Source organism: Peromyscus maniculatus, chromosome 2 (genome assembly GCF_049852395.1).
Source record: "Peromyscus maniculatus bairdii isolate BWxNUB_F1_BW_parent chromosome 2, HU_Pman_BW_mat_3.1, whole genome shotgun sequence".
Classification (NCBI taxonomy): Eukaryota; Metazoa; Chordata; class Mammalia; order Rodentia; family Cricetidae; genus Peromyscus; species Peromyscus maniculatus.
In genome coordinates this window covers 68,525,541-68,551,604 of record NC_134853.1, presented here as the reverse complement: position 1 = coordinate 68,551,604, position 26,064 = coordinate 68,525,541, and the positions used below count along the sequence as shown (strand labels likewise).

Here is a 26,064-nt window from a genome sequence, read left to right as displayed (position 1 = left end):
GGGAAAAATCTAGCTCACTGGGCAGCACCATTCCTTAGGCAAGGAGTCCTAAACTGTGGGAAACACAGGCTGAGCACAAGCAAGTGAGAAGAGAGAATGTGGCATGACTGTCTCAAGCTCCTACTACCGTGACATCACCACAGCAATGGACTAGTATCTGGAATTGTGAGGCGACCCTCTCCCCTCTAAGTTGCTTTTGTCAAGATATTTCTTCACAGCAACAGAAACCAAACTAGAAAAGTAGGGGTACCTTGCCCCTGGACCCTTCTGGTCACTCCACTCTGCTTCCTGCCCATATTGTGAACTACAAGACTATGCTCTCCTGACCATGACAGATAAAACATAAAATGGAGCAAACTACACTTCTATATAAATTGCTATGTCACACATTTTGTCACATTTTAAAAGAGATTGCAGAATCGGGGTCAAAAAAGCTTAAAATGCTGCAAGAAGAGTTTCATGAGGGACTGGAAGGAGCTCAGAAAAGAAAAAGTCAATGTTAATACAGACAAAGAAGGCCAGATTCATGAGGCTGAAGATGGAGAAAGGAGACTCTACAAGAAACTCTACTACTGGCTATTCATGTTAAATTCTAGCTAAGAATTTGCCTATATTTGACCTATATCCCAAGACTTTGATGAGAATGAATGTAAAAGGAATAGTCTAACTAAAAATATTTCAAAACAGAACAGCATCCAAGCTGTAGCATGGTCATTACTGGCTGGTATTCATTAGTTTAATAAGGGCAGAGGGATTCAGAAAAATGTATAGTTTAGTCAGAAAAGGACCATTTGAAGCTGTAGACAAGGAAGGCATGAATATTAAGAGACTGGTACACTATTAAAAACTCTCATTTTAGGGCCTTAAGAGCACTTGCTCTTGCAGAGGACTTGGTTTTGATTCCCAGAACCCACATGGGGGGCTCACAACCATCTGAGAATCGGAAGCCTTCTTCTTACCTCTACAGACACTAAGCATGCATGCCGTGCATGCTGGTAAAATATTCATACACATAAAATAAAACAAATCTAAAAAAAATGATGAATTACTGATAAATAGTATTGAAATAAGCAGCTAATCCAATGAGGAAAAGTAATGTTGAATCACTAGAAGCTATTCTAGATCAGAGAAGACTAAGGAGAGAAAATGAAGGCATCTAAACTACAAAAAGGACATTAGAGAAAGTGTGCTGAAATCCAAGTAAGAGTTTAGTCAATGAGAAAACAGCATTCGTTCCTTAGTGTGACAAGTGTGCCTGTAACAGACAACAACACAGGAAAGAAATGAGGGCTATGGACACTCTATATTACCTTCACAAGTTTTTAAGACAAAAGGGTATTTTAAATTTCTTAAAAAGGAAGAAGTTAGGTGTAGCTCAGTAATGGAGCACTGACCTGGCGTACACAAGTCCCTTGATCAGAGACCCTGGTACCTCAAGAAAAAGAAAAGGGAAAAGTTGGACCCCTACCACATCTGACACTAAAATTATTAATCAAAGAATTACTACTAAAAAGTATAAATAGAGTATAAAAACCCTACACTATGTGGCTTAGTAACACGTAGGACAGGTATTAGTCCTCAGGACTCGCTCTAGCAGGCTAGGAATATAGACTGACTCCGAACCAGCTGAGTTCCTATCAATCTGCCAGGAAGTGGGTAACCGCAAATTACTTTCCCTCTCTCTTCCCCACTTTCCCTCCTGTAAGTTACTATTTGTGCTGTGATAAGACAGTGACCAAAAGGAACTTCAGAGAGAAATGCTCTAGACAGATCATCCAGTACTTTTTGTTTTTCTTATGTGCATTAGTGTTTTGCCTGTATATCTGTGTGAGGCTGTCAGATCCCCTGGAACTGGAACTACAGACAGTTGTGAGCTGTCATGTGGTTGCTGGGAATTGAACCTGAGTCCTCCAGAAGAGCAGCCAGTGCTCTTAACTGCTGAGCCACCTCCCCGGCCCCCATCCAGCACTTTTTTAAGAGGATAAAACAGACATTTCCCCACCCTTTCCTCTCTTTCACTTGCCCACCTTCTCACCACTTATGCTGCCCAATCTCTTAGCTGAATCCCTACCACCCTGGTTCTCCTCTGTTCTCTTGGTAGTTAAGAGCACTTAGCTCTTCTGAAAGTTTAGTTCCCAACACCCATGTCAGGGGGCTCCCAATGCCTATTAACTCCAGCTCCCGGGAATCTGACACCTTCCTCTGGCCTCTGCAGGCACCTGCACTCACATGCATAGATACACACATATACACATAGTTTAATATAATAAATCTTTTTTTTTTTTTTGGGGGGGGGGGTTTCGAAACAGGGTTTCTCTGTGTAGCTTTGCGCCTTTCCTGGAACTCATTCTGTAGCCCAGGCTGGCCTCGAACTCACAGAGATCCGCCTGCCTTTGCCTCCCGAGTGCTGGGATTAAAGGCATGCGCCACCACCACCCGGCCAGTAAATCTTTAAAACTAAATTACATCACGTCCTCTGACCTCCACATGGATGCTATGGCACACCTACGTGCTCATACGCAGACATCATGTATGCATGCACACACACGGACATGCATACATACAAACACAGAAAAAAATCATTACAAATTGTTTTGTTTCCAGACAGGGTTTCTCTGTGTGACAGCCTTGGCTGTCCTAGAACTTGCTCTGTAGACCAGGCCGGCCTCAAATCCACAGGGTGCTGGGATTAAATGCCACCACTGCCCAACATCATTACAATTTTTTGTTTGTTTATTTGTTTTGAGAAGGGTCTTTCTATGTAGCTCTGGCTACACACTTGGAACTCACTCTATAGACTAGGCTGGCCTCGAACTCACAGAGATCCACCTGCCTCTGCTTCCCAAGTGCTGGGATTAAAGGCCTGTGCCACCACCTCCTGGCCATCATTATAAATTCTAGAAAGAAAAAAGACACATTAATCTCTGAACAATTTTAAGTCTTAGACAAAGCACTAGCCGGACTTAGAAATGTGCTAATAATAACAACTGATGTCTAGTGCACACTACTCAGTGCTTTTCATAGCTCACTTACTAAATCCTTAGAGCCCTATGCTGTAGGTATAGTCCACCCATTTTACAGAAGAAAATCAGATACAAAGAAGTTAATTCGCCAAAGCCCACAGCCAGAATAGTCTTTAGTTTCCAAAATGTCACCTGGCCCAGATGTCCTAAGGGCTGAAATCAGCATTTCCTTCAGTACCGAAGGTGACTCTGTCGTTCAGTCAGCATCGTGAACTGCTCCTCATAGTCTATTTCCAAAGGCTCCTCCCACCATGAGGAGACCACACCATATATCTAAGGAGTGAACAAGCATCAAAGGAAGAAAAAGTTTCCAAGATTCTTTGCACAAGTATAACTTCTATGATTATGCAGCCCCACACTGTCTTTCTGGAACTTTTGGGAGGTGAGAGCCAGGGAGGAACTCGGAAAGAGAACACTCACCTAGAATTCTGGGGGTGTAAGATTCTGCACTGTACCGGTAAGCAGATTTATTCAGCCCATCTTTGGAAAAATCAGTTTATTTCTTTGGCATCAGGTTCCCCAAGGAAGCATAGGATATAATAAAATAGCAGCTACAATACTAGACTTTCTTTTTCAGACCAAGAAACATAGCTCTACTTTGCAGAAAAGACCAGCAGAGGAAAGAATTCAAGACAAGCTACTGTTTATTCAAAACACAACTGGAAAATGTTCTTGAACTGCCCAAAGACCAAGGCTGCACTCTGTCAACTAACAACAAAGCTCCAGAGTGAGCCAACCCTACTCTAAATGCACTGCTACCTTGGGGTGACAGAGCTCTGTGACAGGAAGTGCTGCCATACTCAGCAAGCAGGAGCCAAAGCCACAGCTGACAGCCCACAACGCTTAGAGAAAGCTTAAGAAGGGGTAGGTGGAAATACAGACCGTGCTGGCCACACCAGCAGGCTCCAGGAGGCTGGCCTTCAGCTCCATGCCCATCTCTCTTCTTTCCCAAGAAGGAAAGATGCACACAGGCTGCCAAGGCAGTAGTAATGGCTACTGCCATCATTCCACTTATCAGCAAGCCTGCAGGATTAGACCTTTTCAGCCTCCAAGGAGCCAAATTCCCACAATTGAATCTCTTCCTAAAATTATTCTTAGTAGTGTAGACATCAATTCTAAAGAGTTTTTTTTTTTTTTAACAACTTAGGAGAGAAGAAACTATTGATTTTTTTTTTAAATGAAGATTAAAACCTGTGTCCTTAGATTTGGCATTCCACAGTGAGCCACAAGTCACCTAGGCCTGGCATTTCAATTCTATTGACTTAGCGTCTCTCCTTACATAAAGGTGCTAGAAGATTGCATGGTCCAATCAAAAACTTCTCAACATTCCTCCCCACATTTCTCCCATCACTATGTACTTGCTTGCTACTCTATCAAAAGCACTTTTTATAAACACCCTGCCCAATTCTTACCTGTAGGATTTCTACCAAATTCTTCCTCAGCTGCTGCTGCTTTTACTTATACATTGATATTATATGGCATTCTTTGCCCTTTCTTTTTTTAGACAGCCTGTGGTTGACTCCAACAAGACCCTAGCAGTCATTAAGTTTCATCCTCTGTCCATATCTTACCTCTATATGCAGACACATGCATAAGCACACACATAAACATACACATATGTATTGCTTTCTCCCAAGGTTGGTGGGAGAATCTAACAACCAGCTGGGAATCTAAAATCTGAGGGATATTCAATGAATCTAAGCACACTGAGTTCTTTAGTTCACTCACTTTATTCTTCTAATTCAATTCTATCTACACAGCTTCTTTTCTGTTCTTATACTTAGCTCCCGTCTCTTCTTCTGCTGTACTCTCATTGTTCTAAACTTAGTTCTTCCTCATCTTCGTCCTCCTCTTTGTTCTTCCCAAGCATATACATACATATATACATACATACATACATACATACATATCCATTCATTTACAACTTGTTAGTAAAAACTACAAAGTAAACTCTCTCAGGAACATAGGTGTTACTGATCTCTTGAAGGACTAAGGTATAATAAGGCCAGACACCTGCAATATCACTTCTAGTTCGCTAACAATTCTTCTAAAAGGTTTTGATCCAACAAGGCCAGGCACCTGCAATTCTGCTCTGTGAAAGTTCCATAAGGACACTGTGTCTGGCCAGTTTTACCTAGTTAGTAGCTAGGGATAAAGAACAAGACCTCTAAGTGTCTACAGTCCACATGGAACAATAGACCTAATATGAAGCATATTTTAGTATATTTCTATTCATAAAAATTGTACAGTTAAATAAGAAACCATCTTCTAGACTATCCACAATTATGTGTGCCCATAAGATTGAGATGCAGCCATGAGATTACACGTACATGTACACATTACATGGAAATGCACGGTAAATGGGGAGAATCATAGCTGTTATTGCTCAAGAAGTTTACAACAAGAAACAACCAATTCATTCAAAAGGCAGCAATTCCATAACGCCTTGCGTGATGGTTTCCTCTAACAGAACCCTTGGTTCTGACAGGGTGACCCTCTGAACACTATTTGTCATCTTCTGTATACTCCCAGTCTTTTGCTACCAGCCGCTCTCAATACATGTATTCACATACATATAGACACACAAAACTCTTAAACAGGAAAAGAATCTTACATATTTATTTCATTTTGCAGCAGCCTAAAATATGGAACACTTTCAGCTTGTGTTTTGTTAAAAATTTTATTGAGTATGGGAGATAAATATAGTATATTTTATTAAAATATATTATAAACATATATCTTGATAAGTTTTCAAAAAATGAATACAAAAAGTATGACTGGAATCCAGATCAAGAAAAAGCAGCCATGCCGGGCAGTGATGGTGCACACGCATATAATTGCAGCACTCAGGAAGCAGAGGCAGGAGCATCTCTGAGTTTGAGGCCAGCCTGGTCTACAGAGTGAGTTCCAGGAGAGCCAGGGATACACAGACAAATCCTACCTCAGGGGGAAAAAAAAGGCAAAGAAAAAGCAGCCTCCAACTCCATTCCTTTTAACCATGGCCAAACAATACCTGTAGTCTTAACTTCTAACAGGCCAGAATCTGTTTGCCTTTTGGTACTTTTATCCATGGGAGCATACAATAAGCAGCAGAGAGCTTTTATTCCGAAATTCTGTACCCGTAATACTCACCATAATCTTCTTGTACAAAGCCATGACATTATCATCATCAAACGGTAGAAATCCGCACATAAGCACATATAAGAGGATGCCCATGCTCCAAACATCTGCCTAAGAGGGAGAAAAAATAGCATTAAAACACATTTCAAAGGCAGGACACAAAGAGACTCACAGAATCTTCACAAAGCTGGAAGAGCACTAAGAAACCAGCCAATTCAACTTGCTCATTCTACAGACAGTGAACATGAAGCCCAGAAAGGAAGATTTGTTCAAAGTTACTGACTCAATGGAAGACCTCCTGACTTTCAATTTAGTAGACTCCACTAGCTACATGCTAATACGGAATAGAAAATAATTCCCAACAAGTGATCTGTGTTCCAAGCTGTAGGAGATTAGAAGTTAAGCATTTATACCTGAGAGGTGTCAGCCATTTCATTTATTAAGTTGAGGCAATACAGAAAGTAAACATAGCCTTGTCAAACACCATGAGCGGTCAAAACAGATTATGTCTGAGATTACACTAAAAGACGAAAAAAAAAAAGTATCGTAATGTTTCCATAAAAATCTACAACAGCCTACTGAAAAGAAACACTTTCCAGTTAACACAATCAGGCATCTCACATCACTGTTTCAAATTAGATAAGAGAACACACTTACTAACTAAAATTATAAGCCAAAGCAGATGTAAATAAGCTTATCAATTGGCAAGTACAATCAAAACAACTGGGGAAAGAAAAAACTCTGAAACATTTCCCATGAGAAATTTGTGAAAGCCTTAAGAGACCCTACCATGGAACATGTCCTAGGCAGGATAAACGCCAGAATTACCTCAACTGCTTACTTTAAAATGAAGCACTATTCTTAAACAATCAAACCAAAATCTCCAAGGGTATAGGCCTGAGTTTTGCATCATTCAAGCATCACAATGGACTCCTTGGCACAGCTCTTAAGACAGTATCTCTCAAGGACAAAAAGTCAAACTCACATGGACAAGGATACTACTTAAGACCACATAAGAGGGCTAAAGAGATGGCAAAATAGTTAAGTGTCTGCTGCACAATTACAAGGACCAGAGTTCAAATCCCATGACTCATGTAACAAGTTGGGCACCCTGCCAATGCCTATAAAGTCCAGCTCCAAGGAGAGCAGGCACAGAAAGATTGCAGTGGATTGCTGGCTTCCAACCTAGCCAAGGAGCCTCAAGTTCAGGGAAAGCCCTCACATACATAACACACACACACACTTTTTCTTTAAATGACAAATGCTATTACACAGATAAACCTTGAAGACATTATGTTAAGTGAAATAAGATATTCACAAAAACTTATTAAAATAATATGTGACGAGCGGTGGTGGCGCATGCCTTTAATCCCAGCACTCGGGAGGCAGAGCCAGGCGGATCTCTGTGAGTTCGAGGCCAGCCTGGTCTACAGAGTGAGTCCAGGATAGGCTCCAAAAGCTACAGAGAGAAACCCTGTCTTGAAAAACCTAAATAAATGAATGAATGAATAAGTAAATAAAAATTATATGTGACATGGAATAACCAAATTCAGCGACATGGAGAATAGGACAAAAGCCAGAGAGGTTAGTAGAAATGGGAGGTATTGTTCAGTGAACATCAGGCTTTAGCTCTACAAGGTAAAGAGAACTATAGAGCTTCATTGCACAACAGTGTGACTATACTTAACAAACTGAACTGCAAACCAGTTACCATGGTAGACTTTATTTTATGTGCATTTTTCCAAAGTTTAAAAAGAAAGGGCTGGGGGGATATAGTTTGGTTAGCAAAACACTTGCCTAGCAAGCATGAAGCCCTTGATTTGATCCCCAGCACCACATAAACTGAATGCTTGGGAGGTAAAGACAAAATCAGAAGTTCATAGCGGGAGCTATATGAGACCTGTTTCACAAACAAGCCAGGCATTGTGGTACATACCTTTAATCCCAGCACTCAGGAGGCAGAAGGAAGGGATCTCTGAGAGTCCAGCCTGATTTACATAGTGAGTTTCAGGCCAACCAGAACTATATTGTGATACAGGAGGAGGGGAATGTTTGTAAGGAAAATGAAGAAAGCCTAAGTTTTCCAGATTTAAAAAGAGCTCAAGAGTGCCAGCAAGATGGATCAGCAAATAAAGAAGCATGTTGAAAGGTTAACATAAATTCAATCCCCAAGACTCTCACAGTGGAAGGAGAAAGAAAACCAATTCCCATAAACTGTCCTCTGGTCTTCATCTGCATGCACAATACATACATACATACATACATACATACATACATACATGTAACTAGAGCTAAAGAAATACAGTAACCAATGCAATAAGGATATAAAGAGAATCATCGGTACAGGCACACACTTTACAGGGGTCTGCAGCCGAATGGCTTAACCCTAGCACTGGTGAAGGGAAGATGAGGTAAGAACACTCAACAACTCAAGGCTAACCTGAGCTACACAGTGGGTTCCAGACCAGCTTAGGATATATGCCATACAGGCATGAGGATGGGATTTAGATCCCCAAGTCCACATAAAAGCCAGGCAGTGTGACTTCCAAGCCTAGCACCTGGAAGTCAGAGACAAGTGACTCCCTTGTCATGCTGGCTACCAAAACTAGCTGGAATTGGTGAACTACAGAGTTCAGTAAGAGACTCTGCCTCAATAATGTAGAAGCTGTCAACCTGATGTCAACTTCAGATTTATGCACACAAATGCATGTACACCTATAAACACACATGTGAACACACACATACACACACCAAGAAGGAAAGGTCCTTCCTGACTTTCAGAAAATATACATACATAAAGCTACAAGCTTTATAACTCCAGTTACTGCCCAGCCTGGTGCTCTCTTGAAATATACGCAATAAACTATTCTTCCAAAATAAACAAATAAGCATTTCCCTGCCACCGCCAAGTCTCCCAGACAGAGGCAGCGACTCAAGTGCATTCAAGATTCAGTGTCACCATACCCCACCACCATGGCCAAAAAAAGGCACTGCTGCTGAAGCTGTAATGGGTGGCTTTACAAGAGGTGTTCAAGGCCACACTCATCCATGAAAGCCTAGCACGTGAATGCACAGAAGTGCCAAAGCCGCAGACCAGCTCCAAGCATGTCTTTGTGTGTCTGTTTCCAACTGTGATGTGCCTATGTATGTCAGGAGGATGAAGGCCCTTTATGCTGAGCACCAAATCAACCTAAAGTTCCCGAAAGCAAGAAACTAAATGATAGGTAGGCCTCAGAACTATCAAGGAGGAAAGCCCACAGAGTGGTGGTGGTGGTTGGAGCCACATAGTGGGTAAGGACTATGGCCAAGAATCTCAAGAGGTCATGGAAGAGCACTTCAAATGCAAGAAATGAACAATTTTAAAAAATGGCTCATTTAAATAAAAAAAACAAACAAAAACAGGGCTGGCAAGATGACTCAACAGATAAAAACACTTGCTACCAAGGCTGACAAGCTGAGTTCAATGTCTGGAACCTTAACAGTGGGAGGACAGAACTAACTCCTAAAAGTTATCCTCTGACCTCCATATGTACACTGTGGCATTCGCTGTCCCCAATATACACACAAAGATATAGTAAAGAATTTTTTTCTTCTTTTTTTTTTTTTTTTTTTTTGGTTTTTTTCAAGACAGGGTTTCTCCATGTAGTTTTGGTGCCTGTCCTGGATCTAGCTCTGTAGACCAGACTGGCCTCGAACTCACAGAGATCCGCCTGGCTCTGCCTCCCAAGTGCTGGGATTATTGCCACCACCACCCGGCAATAATTTTTTTAAAAAGACAATATATTAAAAAATAGGGCTGGAGAGATGGCTCAGAGGTTAAGAACACTGGTTGCTCTTCCAGAGGTCCTGAGTTCAATTCCCAGTAACCACATGGTGGCTTACAACCATCTATAATGAGATCTGGTGCCCTCTTCTGGTGTGCAGACATACATGCAGACAAAACACTGTGTACATAATAAATAAATAAATCTTTAAAAAAAAAAAAAAAAAAAAAAAAAAAAAAAGCCGGGCGGTGGTGGCGCACGCCTTTAATCCCAGCACTCGGGAGGCAGAGCCAGGTGGATCTCTGTGAGTTCGAGGCCAGCCTGGGCTACCAAGTGAGTCCCAGGAAAGGCGCAAAGCTACACAGAGAAACCCTGTCTCGAAAAACCAAAAAAAAAAAAAAAAAAAAAAATAATAAAGTGTACATATAGTTATAACAGGATACGATGTTCAGTTCACATTCACATGGTTAAAAAAGGATCTGCATAATATGTATGTTCCAAGAAAGAAGCAAATGAGGAAAATGTAAATAATTACAAATTTAAATAAAAATATGCCAAAGTTCTTAATTCTATTTTTGTAAAATACTTTAAATGTGAGATCAAAATGAAGTCACTAAAAATATACAAATTCCCATTTACTCCTGTTCCAAATTAAGTAAGCTGGTATTTCCAAAGTTCTCCCACATTGCAATTCTCCCCAGAAATGTTCCACAGAAAAGTGGATTCTGCAGGTAGAGAAAGCTGGGACCAGCTGCCACCTAGGCTGTTTCCCTTCCAAAGGTCCCACTGTACAAGCGTGCATGCAAGACAGGAGATGCTCAGCCCAGAAACGCCCAAGCTCTGACAAGTCATGTTTTATTTCTCTAAAACGCTAATGCAGCAACACCTGAACTCCAGAGAATAAGAGGGGCTGCCTAACTTGAGGGAGCAAGTGCAAAGGAGCAAAGCCAGGCCTTCTGAGCAGGGACCCGTGACAGGACCACTGGCTTTGGGGTGTCAGGTATACTTGAAGGGTAGTTTTTTTCCTGTGCTAATAAACATCTTTGAAAAGTAGGTGTGCCACTGTAGCACTGGGCCATACCTAGCTGACCTAACCAGCTTAAACTGCAGAACACTTGAGACAAAAAGCAACTACAACAAGGATGGCAGAAATATGTCCCCAAACTAATCAGTAACAATTACCTCTGATCCAAGATACGATTTGCCTTGTATTAGTTCAGGTGCTGCATAAGCAAGACTCCCACAGCATGTCTGTAGATGGTAGTCCTTGTGACCCTACCACAACATAAAAATGAAACATCTATTAGTTACAGACCCTAAAAATAGTAAACCTCAAGTTAGGCATGGTGTGTACATTTGTAATCCCAGCACTTGGGCAGTAGAAGCAAGAAGCTCAGGAGTTCAAGGCCAGACTCAACCACATAGAAAGCTTGAGATCAGTCTGGGCTATATGAGACCCTGGCTCAAAAAACAAAAATAAGCATTAAAAACATTCAACTTTGATAAACTCTCCCCTTTGAACTAAAAAAAAAAAGGCTAGATGAAGAACTATCCCATGCCAGGCATGGTGGTGCACACCTTCAAACTCAGCACTCTGGAGGCAGAGACAGGAAGATTTGACTTCAAGGCCAGCCTGGGTCTGGTCTATAGAGTAAGTTCCAGGACAGCCAAGGCTACACAGAGAAAATCTGTCTCAAAAAAACAAAACAAACAAACAAAAACCTATTCCAAATAATCAAGAGATTTCTGTAAATGCTCTTTGTATATATGTACATGCACATAAGCCAATTGTGATTCTCTGGATTTCCAATACCACTCAACCTCACATGAACAAGATCTTTTTCCCCTTAGTTAAGTCAAATCAAGTCCATACTTCCTTAGATATTCATTTGCACAGTAATTAACCTCATATCCATCCAAGCACCCATGATTTCCTACCCCCAGGTATTCAAGGAATAACCACACAATTTAAGTCCATATCTTTAACATCAAATCTTTACAAATACAGAAGAATTTCCTTTTTGTTCACAGGAAGAAGCAACTGATAAGTAGGAGATGCATTGCTAATCTGTTGTCCAGACTGTGTGGTAAGACAAATCACCACCTTAACTGGTGATCTACCAACCTCTCCTGCTCTCCCACAGAAACACAGGCCTTATGAAAATGAAGTTGCTCCTGCACTCCTATGCTGAGCCCTATAGGGTGCAAAAGACCTAGAAACCTTAAGATTTTGTTTACAAAGAAAACATGCCCAAAAAAGAGAACCCCACAGAGGCCGAGGCCATCTTTCCCAGACCACCCCCATTTTCTTAGATGATGTCTATGTGAGTTGAATCTGTGGCAGCCATTTTTTAAAAAGGCTAATAGTCTTCTACAAACATCCCCACCGACCTCCTGTGGAGAATGTAACTTATCTGTCAAAGGATGATCTTTATATGCTTTATGTCTGTAAAAAAAATTTAAACTGCCTTCTGAATCATCTGCTTCCCAGACACAAGCCTCCACTGATAATCTCAGAATAGACATCAGTGGGAGAAGAATCAGAAAGAACCAGACATTCAAAACTGAAGAGGCAAAATCTGCTTCCCTCTGCACCTTGCTAATTCTGAGGGGCAGGAAATAATCATGGGACTACAAAGGGCTGAGAGGAGTCTGCAATTTCAACATTCTTAATGAATGTAGACAGCTCATTTTAGCAATGGAGTGGCATCATTAGAGAACCAGGAAGGAAGCCTCCAACAAGCAGCCACACAGGAGACCTGCTGCAGGCAGCAGAGCTGAAAAGTTCAAAGTCACCTCAAAGAGAAGTTATGCTAGAGAACACTAGGACTTACATACGAGATGTAAACTAGGGGAATTCCAAGCAGTATAAATGTAGAACCCCGTGGCCATCAATTCTCCTTCTTCTTCACAAGGAAAGGGGAATCACCTCAGAGTATAACTAATTCTCAGTTATCAGTAAACCATCTGGGTAATAAAAACTAGATACGCACCAAATTCTCAGGTTCTACACAAATGAACAAAGGGATCATCTAGTGGCAACATACTCAAACTGCAAACACATGGTTAAGTATTCATAGTATAAGGGCCTCTTGTTACCTGGCATTACAGATTCTTATAGCTTACCTGTGGGGACAAAGCCTAGTCCTACAGTGGTGGCTCACAATCTTGGCTCCATCTCAGAATTATCTAGCAAACTTATAAAACTACCAATTTACATAGAAAAAAATTAACTTTTTTCAAAATGGATGTAACTTAGCTCAATAAAGATTAAATGAAGCCGGGCGGTGGTGGCGCACGCCTTTAATCCCAGCACTCGGGAGGCAGAGCCAGGTGGATCTCTGTGAGTTCGAGGCCAGCCTGGGCTACCAAGTAAGTTCCAGGAAAGGTGCAAAACCACACAGAGAAACCCTGTCTCAAAAAACCAAAAAAAAAAAAAAAAAAAAAAAAAAAAAGATTAAATGAAAGTCAGTGCAAAATAACACACCAACAGGTATGCTTATAGACATAAGTGTATTTTTATGTTCACACTTACCTTGGGTTTTGCACAGAGACCAAAGTCAATCAGTTTTAATTTGTGATATTCATCAAATAATAAATTTTCCTAGGAAAACAAAGATATTTTGATAACTGTATTCTGATTTCCTTATATCATATCCCACCTTTAACCATTTCTAAAACTGATTTAGTTGTTTCTATTTGAAGCTGAGATCCAATATAAGTTAAATCACTAAAATCTAATGAAAAGATAAGAAAAAAACAAAGCTGGGGATAAGCACACACCTTTAATCCCAGTATTCAGGAGGCAGAAGCAAGTAGATCTGTTTGAGGCCAGCATGGTATATGTAGTGAGTTCCAGGTCAGCCACAACTACATACAGAGATCCTGTCTCCCCCACCACCACCACCACCACCAAAAGGAAAAAAGACAGAGAGAGAAAAGAAGACTGGGAACTGGAAATGTGCTCAGAGGAAGAGCACTTTCCCACAAAAAGAAAGGAGGAAAGAGCGGTGTGGGGAGACAGCTCAGTGGATGAAGGGCTTGCTGAGCCAACACGGGAAAGCTAAGTTCAGACCCCAGCACCCATGTAAGAAGGCAGGCATGACAGACAACACACACCTCTAACCCCAGCACTGGGGAGGGAGAGATATGAGTATCCCTGAGGCTCACTGTCCAGACAGTCGAGGCAAAATAGCAAGCTCTGGGCTCAGTAAGAGCTCGACTCAAAGAATATGGTAAAGAAAAGGAGGAAAACCCATTCCTCCCTAGCACTGAGGGCTAACTACAGTGAAGACAACTTCTACCAAAGGCAGAGCTGAGACCAAAGAGTGAGGTATTAAAACATGAAACAGCCGGGAGGCAGAGGCAAGAGGATCTTTGTGAGTTCGAGGCCAGCCTGGTCTACAGAGCGAGCTCCAGGAAAGGTGCAAAGCTACACAGAGAAACCCTGTCTCGAAAAACAAAAAACAAAAAACAAACAAAAAAAAAAACATGAAACAGTGATAACACTGCCACAAACCCTCTCTATGTCCCCGATCCGTTTTACAAAGTTACTTACTTTTAAATGTATCACCCATCTTAGAGCCTAAAGACTGAAAGACAGCTCACATTTTTCATCAGTCCTTTAAAATTAATCAGTCAATTCTACTGAACAGCTCCCTTCTGGCGAGTATTGGATTGAAATTAAAGGAATATAATCTCAGCGTTCTGGGTGGCTAAAACAGAAATATCTAAAGCTGGGGCCAGCCTGGGCTACACAGGCAGACATTGTCCCAAATAAAAACAGAACACTGAATGGAAAAGACCCAAAGGCACATCTTTCCCAAGGATAAAACCTTCATTCCAAGGGCATCCAATGTCACACACAACTGACAGGTGATGGAAATGTTAAGAAAGAAAAATGGATGTGACAGATTCTGACTAAAACAGAAAAACTAAGGAACAAAACTAGTGGTTTTTAAACAGAACACATGGACACCTGAAAATAGGAAGCAGACCCCACACAACTCTCAGGTGAGCACCTGTGACAGGGTCACTTACTGGCTTGAGGTCCCTGTGGGCATAGCCCTGGCTGTGCACATAAGCAACGGCAGACAGTATCTGACGGAAGACAACTCGGGTCTCCTCTTCCGACAGGCGATCCTGGGAGATTATGTAGTCGAACAGCTCTCCTCCTGGACAGTACTTCAACAGCAAGAGTCATACAGTTAGAGCTGACAGAAATCACTTCCCGGGAATGGAAAGTAAAAACCACACTGAATTCAGTATTGGTTTGACTTTAAAGGCAAGGGAACTGAGTGAGCATATCTAAAACTACACTCTGAGGATCCAACAATTCAGTAATTATTCCAGGAAGGAGAACAATAATTCTTCCCTTGAGCAGTTTTACTACCAATAAACAGAAGCCAAACCAACTACCACTGTGATTTTAAAAAGCTCACTCAGGGCTTTATATTTTTATAACAAAGTACTAAAACTCATTCTCAAGTTAACATACCCACATTTAGTACAGTCATCAAAAATGAAAAGCAGCAGTAATTACTGTTTCTTAAGCAATTATTGCTGGTCATTGTCCAAACGCAAGTGATTTTTCCATCTCCCTACAAAGAGCCCATTAGGGGCCAAGGAGATGGCTCTGTGGGTAATGCATGCTGAACAAGCATAAGGACCTGAGTTCAGATCCCCAAGCACCCATATAAAAGCCTACGTTGGCAACACACATCTGTAACCCCAGCACCAAGGAGGTAAAGACAAACAGATCCTGGGGCTCCCTGGCCAGCCAGCCTGACCTAAGCAGTGAGCTCCAGGTTCAGTAAGAGGCCCTGTCTTAACAAGTAAGGGAGAGAACAATACAGAAAGACACTCTGAATTTCTATATGCACGTATGCAAGCACAAATACCCACAAACACACATTTCTGACACACATGCATACACACCACACCACGAAACATACACACATAAATATAGGAGACACACAACAAGAGGAAGGGCTTACAAAGCCCCCTCTCTGGGATTTATACAGTTAATGGTTGATAAGGGAGGAGAAACATTTTCTTCAGTGATGTAGTCACTGATAAGGTACCCATGCTCTTCTAAGCAACCCTCAAAAAACTCACTGGGTTATCCAAAAATACGTGGAAGTAGAAGTGGGGTTAGTTGAGAAGAAGGAAGGGACCAGTGGTAATAGAGAGAAGGTAGCAGAGGATTAATATGGTCAAAAAGACATTATATAGGGTGCTGGAGAGATGGCTGAGAGGTTAAGAGCACTGGCTGCTCTTGTAGAGGACCTGAGTTCATTTCTCAGCAACCACATGGTAATGCACAGTCATCTATTACTCTAGCCCCAGAAGATCCAACACCCTCTTGTAGCCTCCACAGGCACCACACACACACAGAGTACACGTACACACACACGTACACACACACACACACACACACACACACACGTACACACACACACACACACAGTACACACACACAGAGTACAAAGACAGACATGCAGGTAAAATAATCAAACTTAAAAATAAATTGTATATACATAAATATATATGTATTAAATGTCACAGTGAAACACATTATGTATAATTAATATATACTAATAAAAGGCACAAAAAGGGCCAGCAATATGGCTTTGATCCCAGGAACCCACATAAAGGTGGAAGAAAAGAACCAGTAAGTTATTTTAAGGTTGGCTTTATTACCTAACGAAACCTAGAATCACCCGGGAGGAGTCCCAGTGAGGGACTGTCTATACTGGGTTGGCCTGTGGGCATGTCTGTGGCAGACTATCTTTTTTAAGTTCATCGATGTGGAAAGCCCACTCTGGGTAGCACTATTCCTTATTCAGGGGTCTTGAGCTGTGTAAGACTGGGGAAGTTAAGCTTAGCACAAACAGACAAGCAAGCATTTCCTTATTTCTCTCTGCTCTGCTGTATCTGTGCTGCCTTGACTTCCTGGGACCCTGGACTGTGGCTAACCCATCTCCTCTAAGTTACTTTTTATAAGGATTACTTTATCATGGTGACAGAAATGAACAAATTGATTCTAATTTTTCAGGTAAGAAGATAGAATTCTCTCTCAACTACTAAAAAAGCTAACAAACACTTTTAGCTGTCTAGGAACCACCACTAACCTCAAGAACCATGAATATTTTGTTTTTTGTCTCTAGCACATGGTAGAGCTGACATATATGCTGATGTCTCAGATTCTTCAGGGCATCAATCTCAGTTTTGACTCGGGGTAAATCACTCTGTTTGACAAAACATCAGTTCAGATAAGCAACAAATTTCCTGGTAAGTGTTCCAAGCATCAATAATATCAATAGTGTTAATACTAGGTAGGAAAACCTATCAATAGTTCTAAAACAAGCTGCTCAAAAATACAGAAAAACATTTCAAAATTAGTGTTCTGAGGATTTTATGAAGGCAAGCTCAATGTAAGTATGACAGTTAATCTGCCCATTTGAGTGAGTGGAGATCAGCAAAGCCCATACTAGGAGTGTCTGAGGACTCAGAGAGGACCCACACCGAACACGGTGGCATCACTCAATAAACTGGGGCATGGGTGGGATAGAGGGGGTTGCCCACTAGCAGAGGCATGCTCTCTGTTTCCTAGCTGCTACAGAGGCACAAACCATTGTGATATTCAACCTCACCTCAGGCCCAAAGCAGTGGATCCTGGACCCAAACAGGAGACAAAACTCAATCTTTCCCCTTTTAATTTGTTTCCCTTAAATATCTGTCACAATGGCAAGAAGCTAGCTGACAGAGGAGGTCAAGAGTACAATGCCCACAATCCTGAAAGAATCTCAGACTACTGCAGAAGGTGGCTGTTCCACACAAACAAAGTACAGACACCCATTAGCGGCCTGGATAGAATCCAGCAGCCAGGAGGCTTGGAGAGAACTGAAAATCTGAGGCCAACCTGGGTTACAAAGTGAGTTATATATCAGTCTGGATTAAAGAACAAGGAGTCTCAAAAAAAGAAAAGGAATTAATCCATTGTAAAAGTACTTTTCGTTATGTCTGTTATTGAGGTACTCACTAGCCTTGAACGTGCTATGTGGACCAAGCTGACCTTGTACTTGGAGCAATCCTCCTGCTTCTGCCTCATGAGTGCTGGGATTATAAGTATGTGCCTCCATGCCTGGAGCCAGATTACTTTAAAAATACAGGTCTTTACTTTGTGAATGTGGTATATATGTGTGTGGCATATGTATAAGTCCATGTGTGTGCACATGTGTGCACATACATGTAGAGACCAGAGGTCAACATTAGATGTCTTCTTCAATCATTACCCATCTATTTTTTGTGACAGGGTCTTTCTTTAAACCTGGTGCCCACCAATTAGGCTAAATGGTGTACACTTTGCCAGCACTGGGATTATAGGTGTATAAAGCCACCACGCTCACACTCAGCTTTTTATGTGGGTGCTTTGGATTCAAACTCATGCTCTCATTCGTTTTTGTTTTTTCAAAAAAGGGTTTCTCTGTGTAGCCCTGGCCATCCTGGAACTTGCTCTGTAGACCAAGCTGGCCTCAAACTCTCAGAGATCTGCCTGGCTCTGCCTCCCGAGTGCTGGGATTAAAGGCGTGCGCCATCACCACCAGGCAACATTCTCATTCTTACACAGTAAATATTTTACCAACAGAACCATCTCTTGCTTTTTTTAAAGTTTTTTTTAATTACTATTTTTAATTGTGTGTGTGTGTGTGTGTGTGTGTGTGCGCGCGCACGCGCGCGCACATAATTACAGGTGTTCCAGGAAGTCAGAGGAGTTGGATCCCCTGAAACTGGAGTTACAGATGGTTGTGAGTGCTGGACTCGTGTGATGGGAACTGAACTTGCGTCCTCTGAAAGTGAACAAGTGCTTTTAACTTCTGAGTCATCTCTTGAGTCTCCAGATCTTTACATTTTGCTATGCAAGCAAGGGGACTAGAATTTGGGATTATAGGTGTATAAATGTCAGATAGATAAGGCAGCTTGTTTAGAATTTCACCTTCAGAAGACAAAGACAGGAACCCCAAAGCAAGCTGTCTAGCAAGACTAGCCATATCAGCTCAGGGTTTGACTGAGAGACCTTGCCTCAAAAAAGAATCAAGTGGAAAGCAACCAAGGAAGATTTCCAGTATCAACCTCAGGTCTCTGTACATGCAGGGGCATACACATGCACGCATACCTACACGTGTGCCCACACACATGCCATGCATATATACATATGAAAAGCTATATATATTCCTTAGTAGGGCATGATGACACACACTGGCAATCCTAACACTCATAGGTTAAAGCAGAAAAATCACAAGTTAAAGGCCAATCTTGACATAAAGTAAGTTCAAGACCAGAGCTATATAATAGTGAAATCTTCACTCAAAATAACCTTCTTTTTTTTTTAAGGTCATGAAGGATAAATGGTCAATGTTCTATAACTCCCATATGTAAAAGTATCACAGTGGAGCTCATTATTTTGTACAATTAAGGGAAAAAAATAATTCCAAACTTACCCCTAGAGCATTTTTATCCATGATTTTTATAGCTACCATTTCTCCAGTGAGGATATGACAGGCAAGTTTGACCTTTGCAAAGCCACCTAAGTATAAAAGAATGAATAGGAGATAAACAAGGACCCAAGCACAGATCTTTTAAAAGGCTCTTTCAAGCCACATTTTCCTAGAAGTTTGTCCTTCCTCTGTCACTTCCAAGAGGTTAGCCATGACTCCAGGTTCTTTTCAGCCTTTCTAGGTCAGCAGTTCTCAACCTGTAGGTTACAACTCCTTTGTGAGTCAAGACCCTTTCACAGGGGCTGCCTGAGAACCATCTGAAAACACAGATATTTACATTACAATATATTACAGTAGCAACATTACAGTTATGAAGTAGCAACAAAATGGTTTTTATGGTTGGCGGTCACCACAACATGAGGAACTGTATTAAAGGGTCACAGCAATAGGAAGGTTGAGAACCACTATACTAGATGAAGCTTTTTTCTTTCCTACCATGAAGAGTAAATAAAGAATAAATAATAAAGAAGCAGGAAAAAAGAAAAAACCCTCACTCTTTAGAAATATGTTTTATGGGAGTTGGAGAGACAGCTAACAAGTCACAGCATGCTTGCCACTCTTACAGATGACCAGAGTTTAGTTACCAGCACTTACGTCAGGCAGCTCAAAACTGTCTGTTACTCCAGCTCCAGAGCATCCAACACCCTCTTCTGGGCTCCTCAGCCACAGACACACACACACACACACACACACACACACACACACACACACACACACACACGATACTCACACACAGACCACACATAAACATAAATAAAAATAATAAATCTTTTTTAAAAAGAATATATTCTATGGTTAACATTGCAATTAAATGTTCTTTACTAACATGCTAGAACACAACATAAAGTTACTGAGACTGATGACAAATTATATAAAACTTCACTGAGCTTAAAAACTATGAAGGTGGGGCTGGAAAGATGGCAGATTAAGAGCACTGGCTGCTCTTCGAGAGGACCCTGGTTCAATTCCCAGCACCCACATGACAGCTCACAACTGTCTGTAACTCCAGTTCCAAGAGATCCGACACCATCACACAGACATACATGCAGGCAAAATATCAATGCACATAAAATAAAAATAAATAATTTAAAAAAAAACTATGAAGGTAAGCAATTATGTTTTAAAACTGAGTCAAGGCTAACTAAATATCTCTATTTGTCTCAAAGATGTTAATACATCCAAAAAGAAGTTTCTGATAGCCACTTCTAAGGTCTTCCCCACTGTTTTCCCTGGAGGCTGGCTGGTCACAAAATCCTGGAACTTCATTTCTCTAGCACTCCAAGTATTCCATCAGCAAATCCCACCTGCTTACCTTGGGGAAAACATACCAACGACTTCCTTGGGGGAAGGAAACAGGTACTGACTAGAAATGGCCCACATCTCTCTGAGCAGGTAATGCATGACTATGCATTCATGTACTCATTAACATCTGCACACTCTGCATATTTCATGTTATAACTCAATCTCACGAGCTTCCCCTGTCACTCTAGCCACGCTGCCACCATCTCCAGTGCCACTGTCCTGACTGCAATTGCTTCCCAACAGCTTTCCACCTCCGCCGGTGCCCTCTCCCACCCACCCCATGTCTTCACCTGAGTGCAAGCAGCCAGGATGACACTCCTTAGCTCAAAACTCCCTCAGGGCTTTTGTTTCCGCTAAAAGTCAAAGTTCTTTCTCTAATATTCTACCCTTGTTCTGCTCTGCTTAGTAAAGTAGGTAAAGGACCAGGTGAAATGGCTCAGCAGGTAAAGGCACTGGGCACACAGGCCTGGCAACCTGAGTTCCAGCCCCAGAACCCACATAAAGGTGGAAGAGAACCTACTCCACAAAGCTGTCCTCTTACCTCCACATGCACGCTGTGGCATGAGTGTCCCACATATATCATACATACACACACACACACACACACACACACACACACACACACAACAATAATAAAATAAATTTGAATTTTTTAATTGTAGGTAGAAAAATTTTAGCTATTTCAATTATACTAAAAAGCTCATAACTACCCAAATAGACCATACCTCTGTTATTTTATCTGTACTCTGCCTCCAAAAAAAAATAATAATTACCTGTCCCAATAGTTTCATATAATTCATAGTATTTGAGAAGTTCATCATAATCTTTCATAGTCCACCTGGAAGTTTATTCGAAATGACAAAAATAATCTGTAAAACAGAAAAAAAAAATGTACATGACCAATAAAAGAAATATCACTCCTTTTTTTTTTTTTTTTTTTTTTTTAAGTTTTTTGAGACAGGGTTTCCGTGTAGCCTGGCTGTCCTGGAACTCACTCTGTGGACCAGGGCTAGACAAGGCAAAGATCCGCCTGCCTCTGCCTCCAGAGCACTGAGATTAAAATAGTGCTCCACCACCACCTAGCTTCACCTCCTAGCTTCACCTCCTCCATTTGTAAATAGAGATAAAAATAAATCTTACGCATACAGTGAAGCAGTATTAGTCATATTAAAAAACAAAAACCCCTGAATTCCTGCCTCATACCATTCATAAAAATCAAGTCCAGATAAAGACTTGAACATATCCAGGTGATAGTACTTCCCTGCAATCCCAGTAATTGAAAGGGAGAGGCAGGAGCTGAAGGTCATCCTAGTAGCAAGTTCAAGACTACCTGGGCTACAGGAGATGATGCCTCAAACAACAACAAACCCACTTAAAATCAAAGACAAACTAGTTCAGTGGGTAAAGTCTCTTGCCTGACAACCTGAGTTTGATCCCTGGGACCTCCATGACAGAGACCAACTCCCATAATTGTCCTCTGATCTCCACACATCTGCATACACACCGAGTAAGTAAATAAATAAAGCTTAGAAAACAAAAAATAAAAAATAAACTACCTTTCAAAAAAAACAAAAACAAAAACCAGAAAACACAAGACTGAGCTCAGTGGCACACACCTGTAATCCCAGCACTTGGGAGACAGAGTCTTGAGGATTATTACTCCAAGTCTGAGACCAGGCTGGTCTCCACAGAGAGTTCCAGATCAACTGGAGAAAAAAAAAAAAAAAGTAAAGAGTGTATGTGTGTTCGTTCAGAATTCCTGTACAATCAAAGACAGAATCAAAAAGTAAACAGACCCAGGTATGCTGGTACCTGCCCACAATCACAGCACTGCGGACATCAGAAAGGAGGATTTGAAGTTCCAGATGAGCCTAGGTCCCACATAATGTCCTATATTAAAATGGAGGGTTGGCAGGAAGGACTGAAGAGAGGTCTGCTTGGCAGTTCAGGGTGCTTGATGCTCTCCCAAGTTCAGTTCCTAGCACCCATGGTAGACTGCTCACAACCACTTGTAACTCCAAGTTCAGAGGATCCAACACTCTCTTCTGGCCTCTGCAGGTACCAACATGCTACACAGTCACGAAGACACATACATGTAAATTTGATTTTTTAAATTTGTAATTATTGTGTGTGTATGATAAATGTGTATATGGGTGTGCACACGCCATAGCATGCATGTGGAGGTGAGAGGACAGAGAACAGTTTTGTTCTCTCCAATCCACAACATCTCACCTGGCCAGATTTTAAGGGAATATGCTTAATTGCCTCACTAACTCAGAAATCTCTTAATGGTCATTTGCCAGTAAGACGAATATAGGAATGAAGTAGAACCCCATCCCCCAAAAACTGGAAACATAGAACTAAAAAATTCCAGGACAAGAAATAATAGCAGTTTAGAGGTCAAGACACGGCTCAGAAGCTCCTGGAATCCCTGTTCAAAGAGAAGGGGGGGCGGGGGGAGCAAGAGAAAGGAAATGGGGGAGTTGGGGGACATAAATTCGATTGGAGAGCTGTCTGCTATAAAGTAGGCTAGCAAACCCAGCATGGAGACTCGAGTCTGCAATCCCAACAGTCATAAATTTTCTCCACAGCCTAGGCAGCTTTGACTTTCCACACTTCCTGCCTAATCCCACCACACACACACAAGATTACACAGTGTCCCACCAGGCTTGGCTCATGATTAACTTATTCACAGACTTCTCCCAAAGGACTCTTAAACTTCCAGTTCCTAAGAAGAGACTGGCCTGCACAAATACTAAAACCTTCTTTTCTGTCTACCCTCTTCCCTCAAATCACCATGGCTAAGTAACACCATTGTGGGGCTGGATTATATCTATTAAATCCAGGGAACATCATTTTTGCTACTATTAAGAAAACTAGTAATCTTGGGCAGTGGTGGCACATACCTTTAATCCCAGCACTCAAGAGGATCTCTGTGAGTTTGAGGCCAGCAGTTCCAGGACAGCCTGAGCTGTTTGAGAAACCCTGTCTCAAAAAAAAAAAAAGGAGGAAGAAAACTAGCGATTATATCTACTATATTTGATCTCTACATGTCTAATTTTAGACATTTTGTTTATCTTCTAGAAACTGGAATACGAAACAAGAAAAACCTGTGATTGGAGATGCCTGACTGTCCATTAGTGTAAAAGTAAACCAGACCCTGAGTCCGATATCTGAGTGCCCCTCCAGTTGTGGTGAAATAGAAGAAATGGGGCATATGTTATAAACTTCTGAGGAAACAAGGCACCAGCTAGATACCGGGAGATTTGGGATGAAACTCTAAGATACTGTGGCACCTGCCTTTCTACCAGCCCTTGGGAGGCAGAGGCATGTGCATCCCTGTGGGTTCCAGGTCAGCATGGACTACACAAACTGAGTTTGTTTTGCTACTAGTATTATGTTATTTGGGCCATGCTATCACTTGCTACAAAATACATTAACTTCCTCACATGAGACACTGATCTGGTCATTTCAAATGCGAGTGCAGAATGCCTTATAATTTGGCCTTAGAATATGTTGAGTAGCATCCTTCCTGCTCCCTTGCAGGTTTCTGAGAACAGCAACAGAGGCATTCACTCCAAAAGGCATTTGGGGACTAATCTGCCCTTTAGTTGGTTCACAATAGATAGGCAGGGAAGGTCCACTGTTTCCACGAAGGTGTAATAAGCTGTTTTGATTTCTCTCACACCTCATAAGAAACAGAAACCAAAACATGAACAAAAACTGGGACTCTAAGCCTCTAAGCAACATTTCAGGCCACTCTGAAACCTTCCTCCTCCTCCGCCAACCACAGAAATCTACCCAAGGTGAGAGAGACTAGGACACTCACTCACCTCACCGTGGTGCGAGTCTGCTGCCCTGGAACGCCCGCTCTGAGAGGTTCCCCTGTGTCTCTCCACGGCCTCCTTGGCAGGAGCCTCCCTGCTGCTGGGTTTACAGCTACAGCCTCGGAGCACCCTTACAACACGCGCGTCTCGGGCCACTTGCTTTGATGTAAGGGGAGCAAGGATGTGCACTCTGAAAACGGGGATCACACGTCTCCCTTTTAACTGGCGCACCCCCGGAAACTGAGTTGGTAAAGTGTCCCCACGCCCTTCTCGGACCGCTCTTGCGGACAGTCGGGAGCCCTGCAACGGAACTGTACATTCCCATCTACGGCAGCCTCCTGGGCGTCCAGCGCGGCGCCAGACTCCATCACTACCTCCCGGAGCGGGGATCGGGGTGGGGAGCGCTCATGCCCTTACTCCCCAGCCCTCGGGATGCTGAGACAGGATCCAGAACTCAGGGACCGCTCTAGCTACAGTGAGTTCAAGACCAGCCTGGACCACACAAGACTACGTCTCGGAACGGCAGGTAGAAAGAAAAAAAAGAAGAAGAAGCAGCAACCACCACCACGGGCGAAAATCCTGGGTGGAAAAGTCTAGAAGTTCTCAGAGAGAACCGCACGGGTGGGCGGAACCCCGGGGCAGCTCCCTCTCCCGGCCGCGCCCCACAGCTCAGAGCCCGGTCCGCGAGTGGGAGAACTGACCTGAGGGGCGGCAGGCCCGGCGGGACCGAACCGGACAGAAGGCCGAAGCAGCCGCCGCAGAACCCAGCAGAGCTGGGACAGGGAGCAGTCGGTGGGAATCTCCACAGGATTCAAGCTCCAGCAGCTTCCGCCCGCCAAAGGAATCAAACCTCGCGGGCCGGAAGAGGCGGGGCCCACGGGAGCCCAAGGCCCAGTCCCGGGGAGTTGGGGCGGGGCCGGGAGAGGAGTGGGCGGGGCTATAAGGGGCGGGGCGAGATAGGCTCCAACTTCTAAAGGACACTAGAGCGTATAGGGATGCTCAGGATCAGAGGCGGCTGGGTGCTCTCTTGAAATGCTGGCTGAAGACTTAAGGCCTTGCCTCTTGTTTTTTTTTTTATAGATATTTTTATTTATTCTTTGACAATTTCATACATGTAGACAATGTACATTGATCACATCCACCTAAATCTCCCTTCTTGCTCCCCAAATCACCCAAAACCCACTTATCTTCCTGTCCAATTTTTTTTTTTTTTTTGTAGTATCTTGCTTCTACTAACTGCAGCGTGTATATCTCATAGGGGTATGAAAATTTTTCCGGAAGACATCAACCTGTTAAATTTTCACATAATCAACTTTCTTATGGTCTCTTTGTTTTTTTTATTACACTCACTTATTTGTGTGTGTGTGTGTGTGTGTGTGTGTGCGCGCACGTATCACTTCACACATATGGAGGTTAGAGGACAACTTTCAAGAGTTGGTTCCCTCCTTCCACCATGTAGGTCCAAGTA

At 42.3% G+C, this 26,064-nt stretch overlaps 1 protein-coding gene across 4 annotated transcripts in view; it reads right to left on the bottom strand.

Annotated features, from left to right (window-relative positions):
* The window catches only part of Melk (maternal embryonic leucine zipper kinase), a 69,731-nt gene extending 44,266 nt beyond the window's left edge, over positions 1-25,465 (bottom strand). Inside the window, exons 1-9 of one of the 4 annotated variants that reach the window (XM_076564111.1) lie at positions 25,298-25,465; positions 23,676-23,754; positions 21,543-21,638; positions 19,411-19,496; positions 17,041-17,157; positions 14,948-15,091; positions 13,443-13,511; positions 11,090-11,182; positions 6,156-6,254 (exon numbers count right to left, since the gene is read on the bottom strand). In XM_076564111.1, the coding sequence (XP_076420226.1) occupies positions 6,156-6,254; positions 11,090-11,182; positions 13,443-13,511; positions 14,948-15,091; positions 17,041-17,157; positions 19,411-19,496; positions 21,543-21,600 (666 nt within the window). In that variant the 5' untranslated portion in view covers positions 21,601-21,638; positions 23,676-23,754; positions 25,298-25,465. Of the gene's footprint in view, positions 1-6,155; positions 6,255-11,089; positions 11,183-13,442; positions 13,512-14,947; positions 15,092-17,040; positions 17,158-19,410; positions 19,497-21,542; positions 21,639-22,385; positions 22,476-23,675; positions 23,755-24,602; positions 24,736-25,297 lie in introns of those variants that run through there. The other 3 variants (XM_076564112.1, XM_076564113.1, XM_006986029.4) reach the window with 3 other exon arrangements.
* Positions 25,466-26,064: the final 599 nt, after the last annotated feature.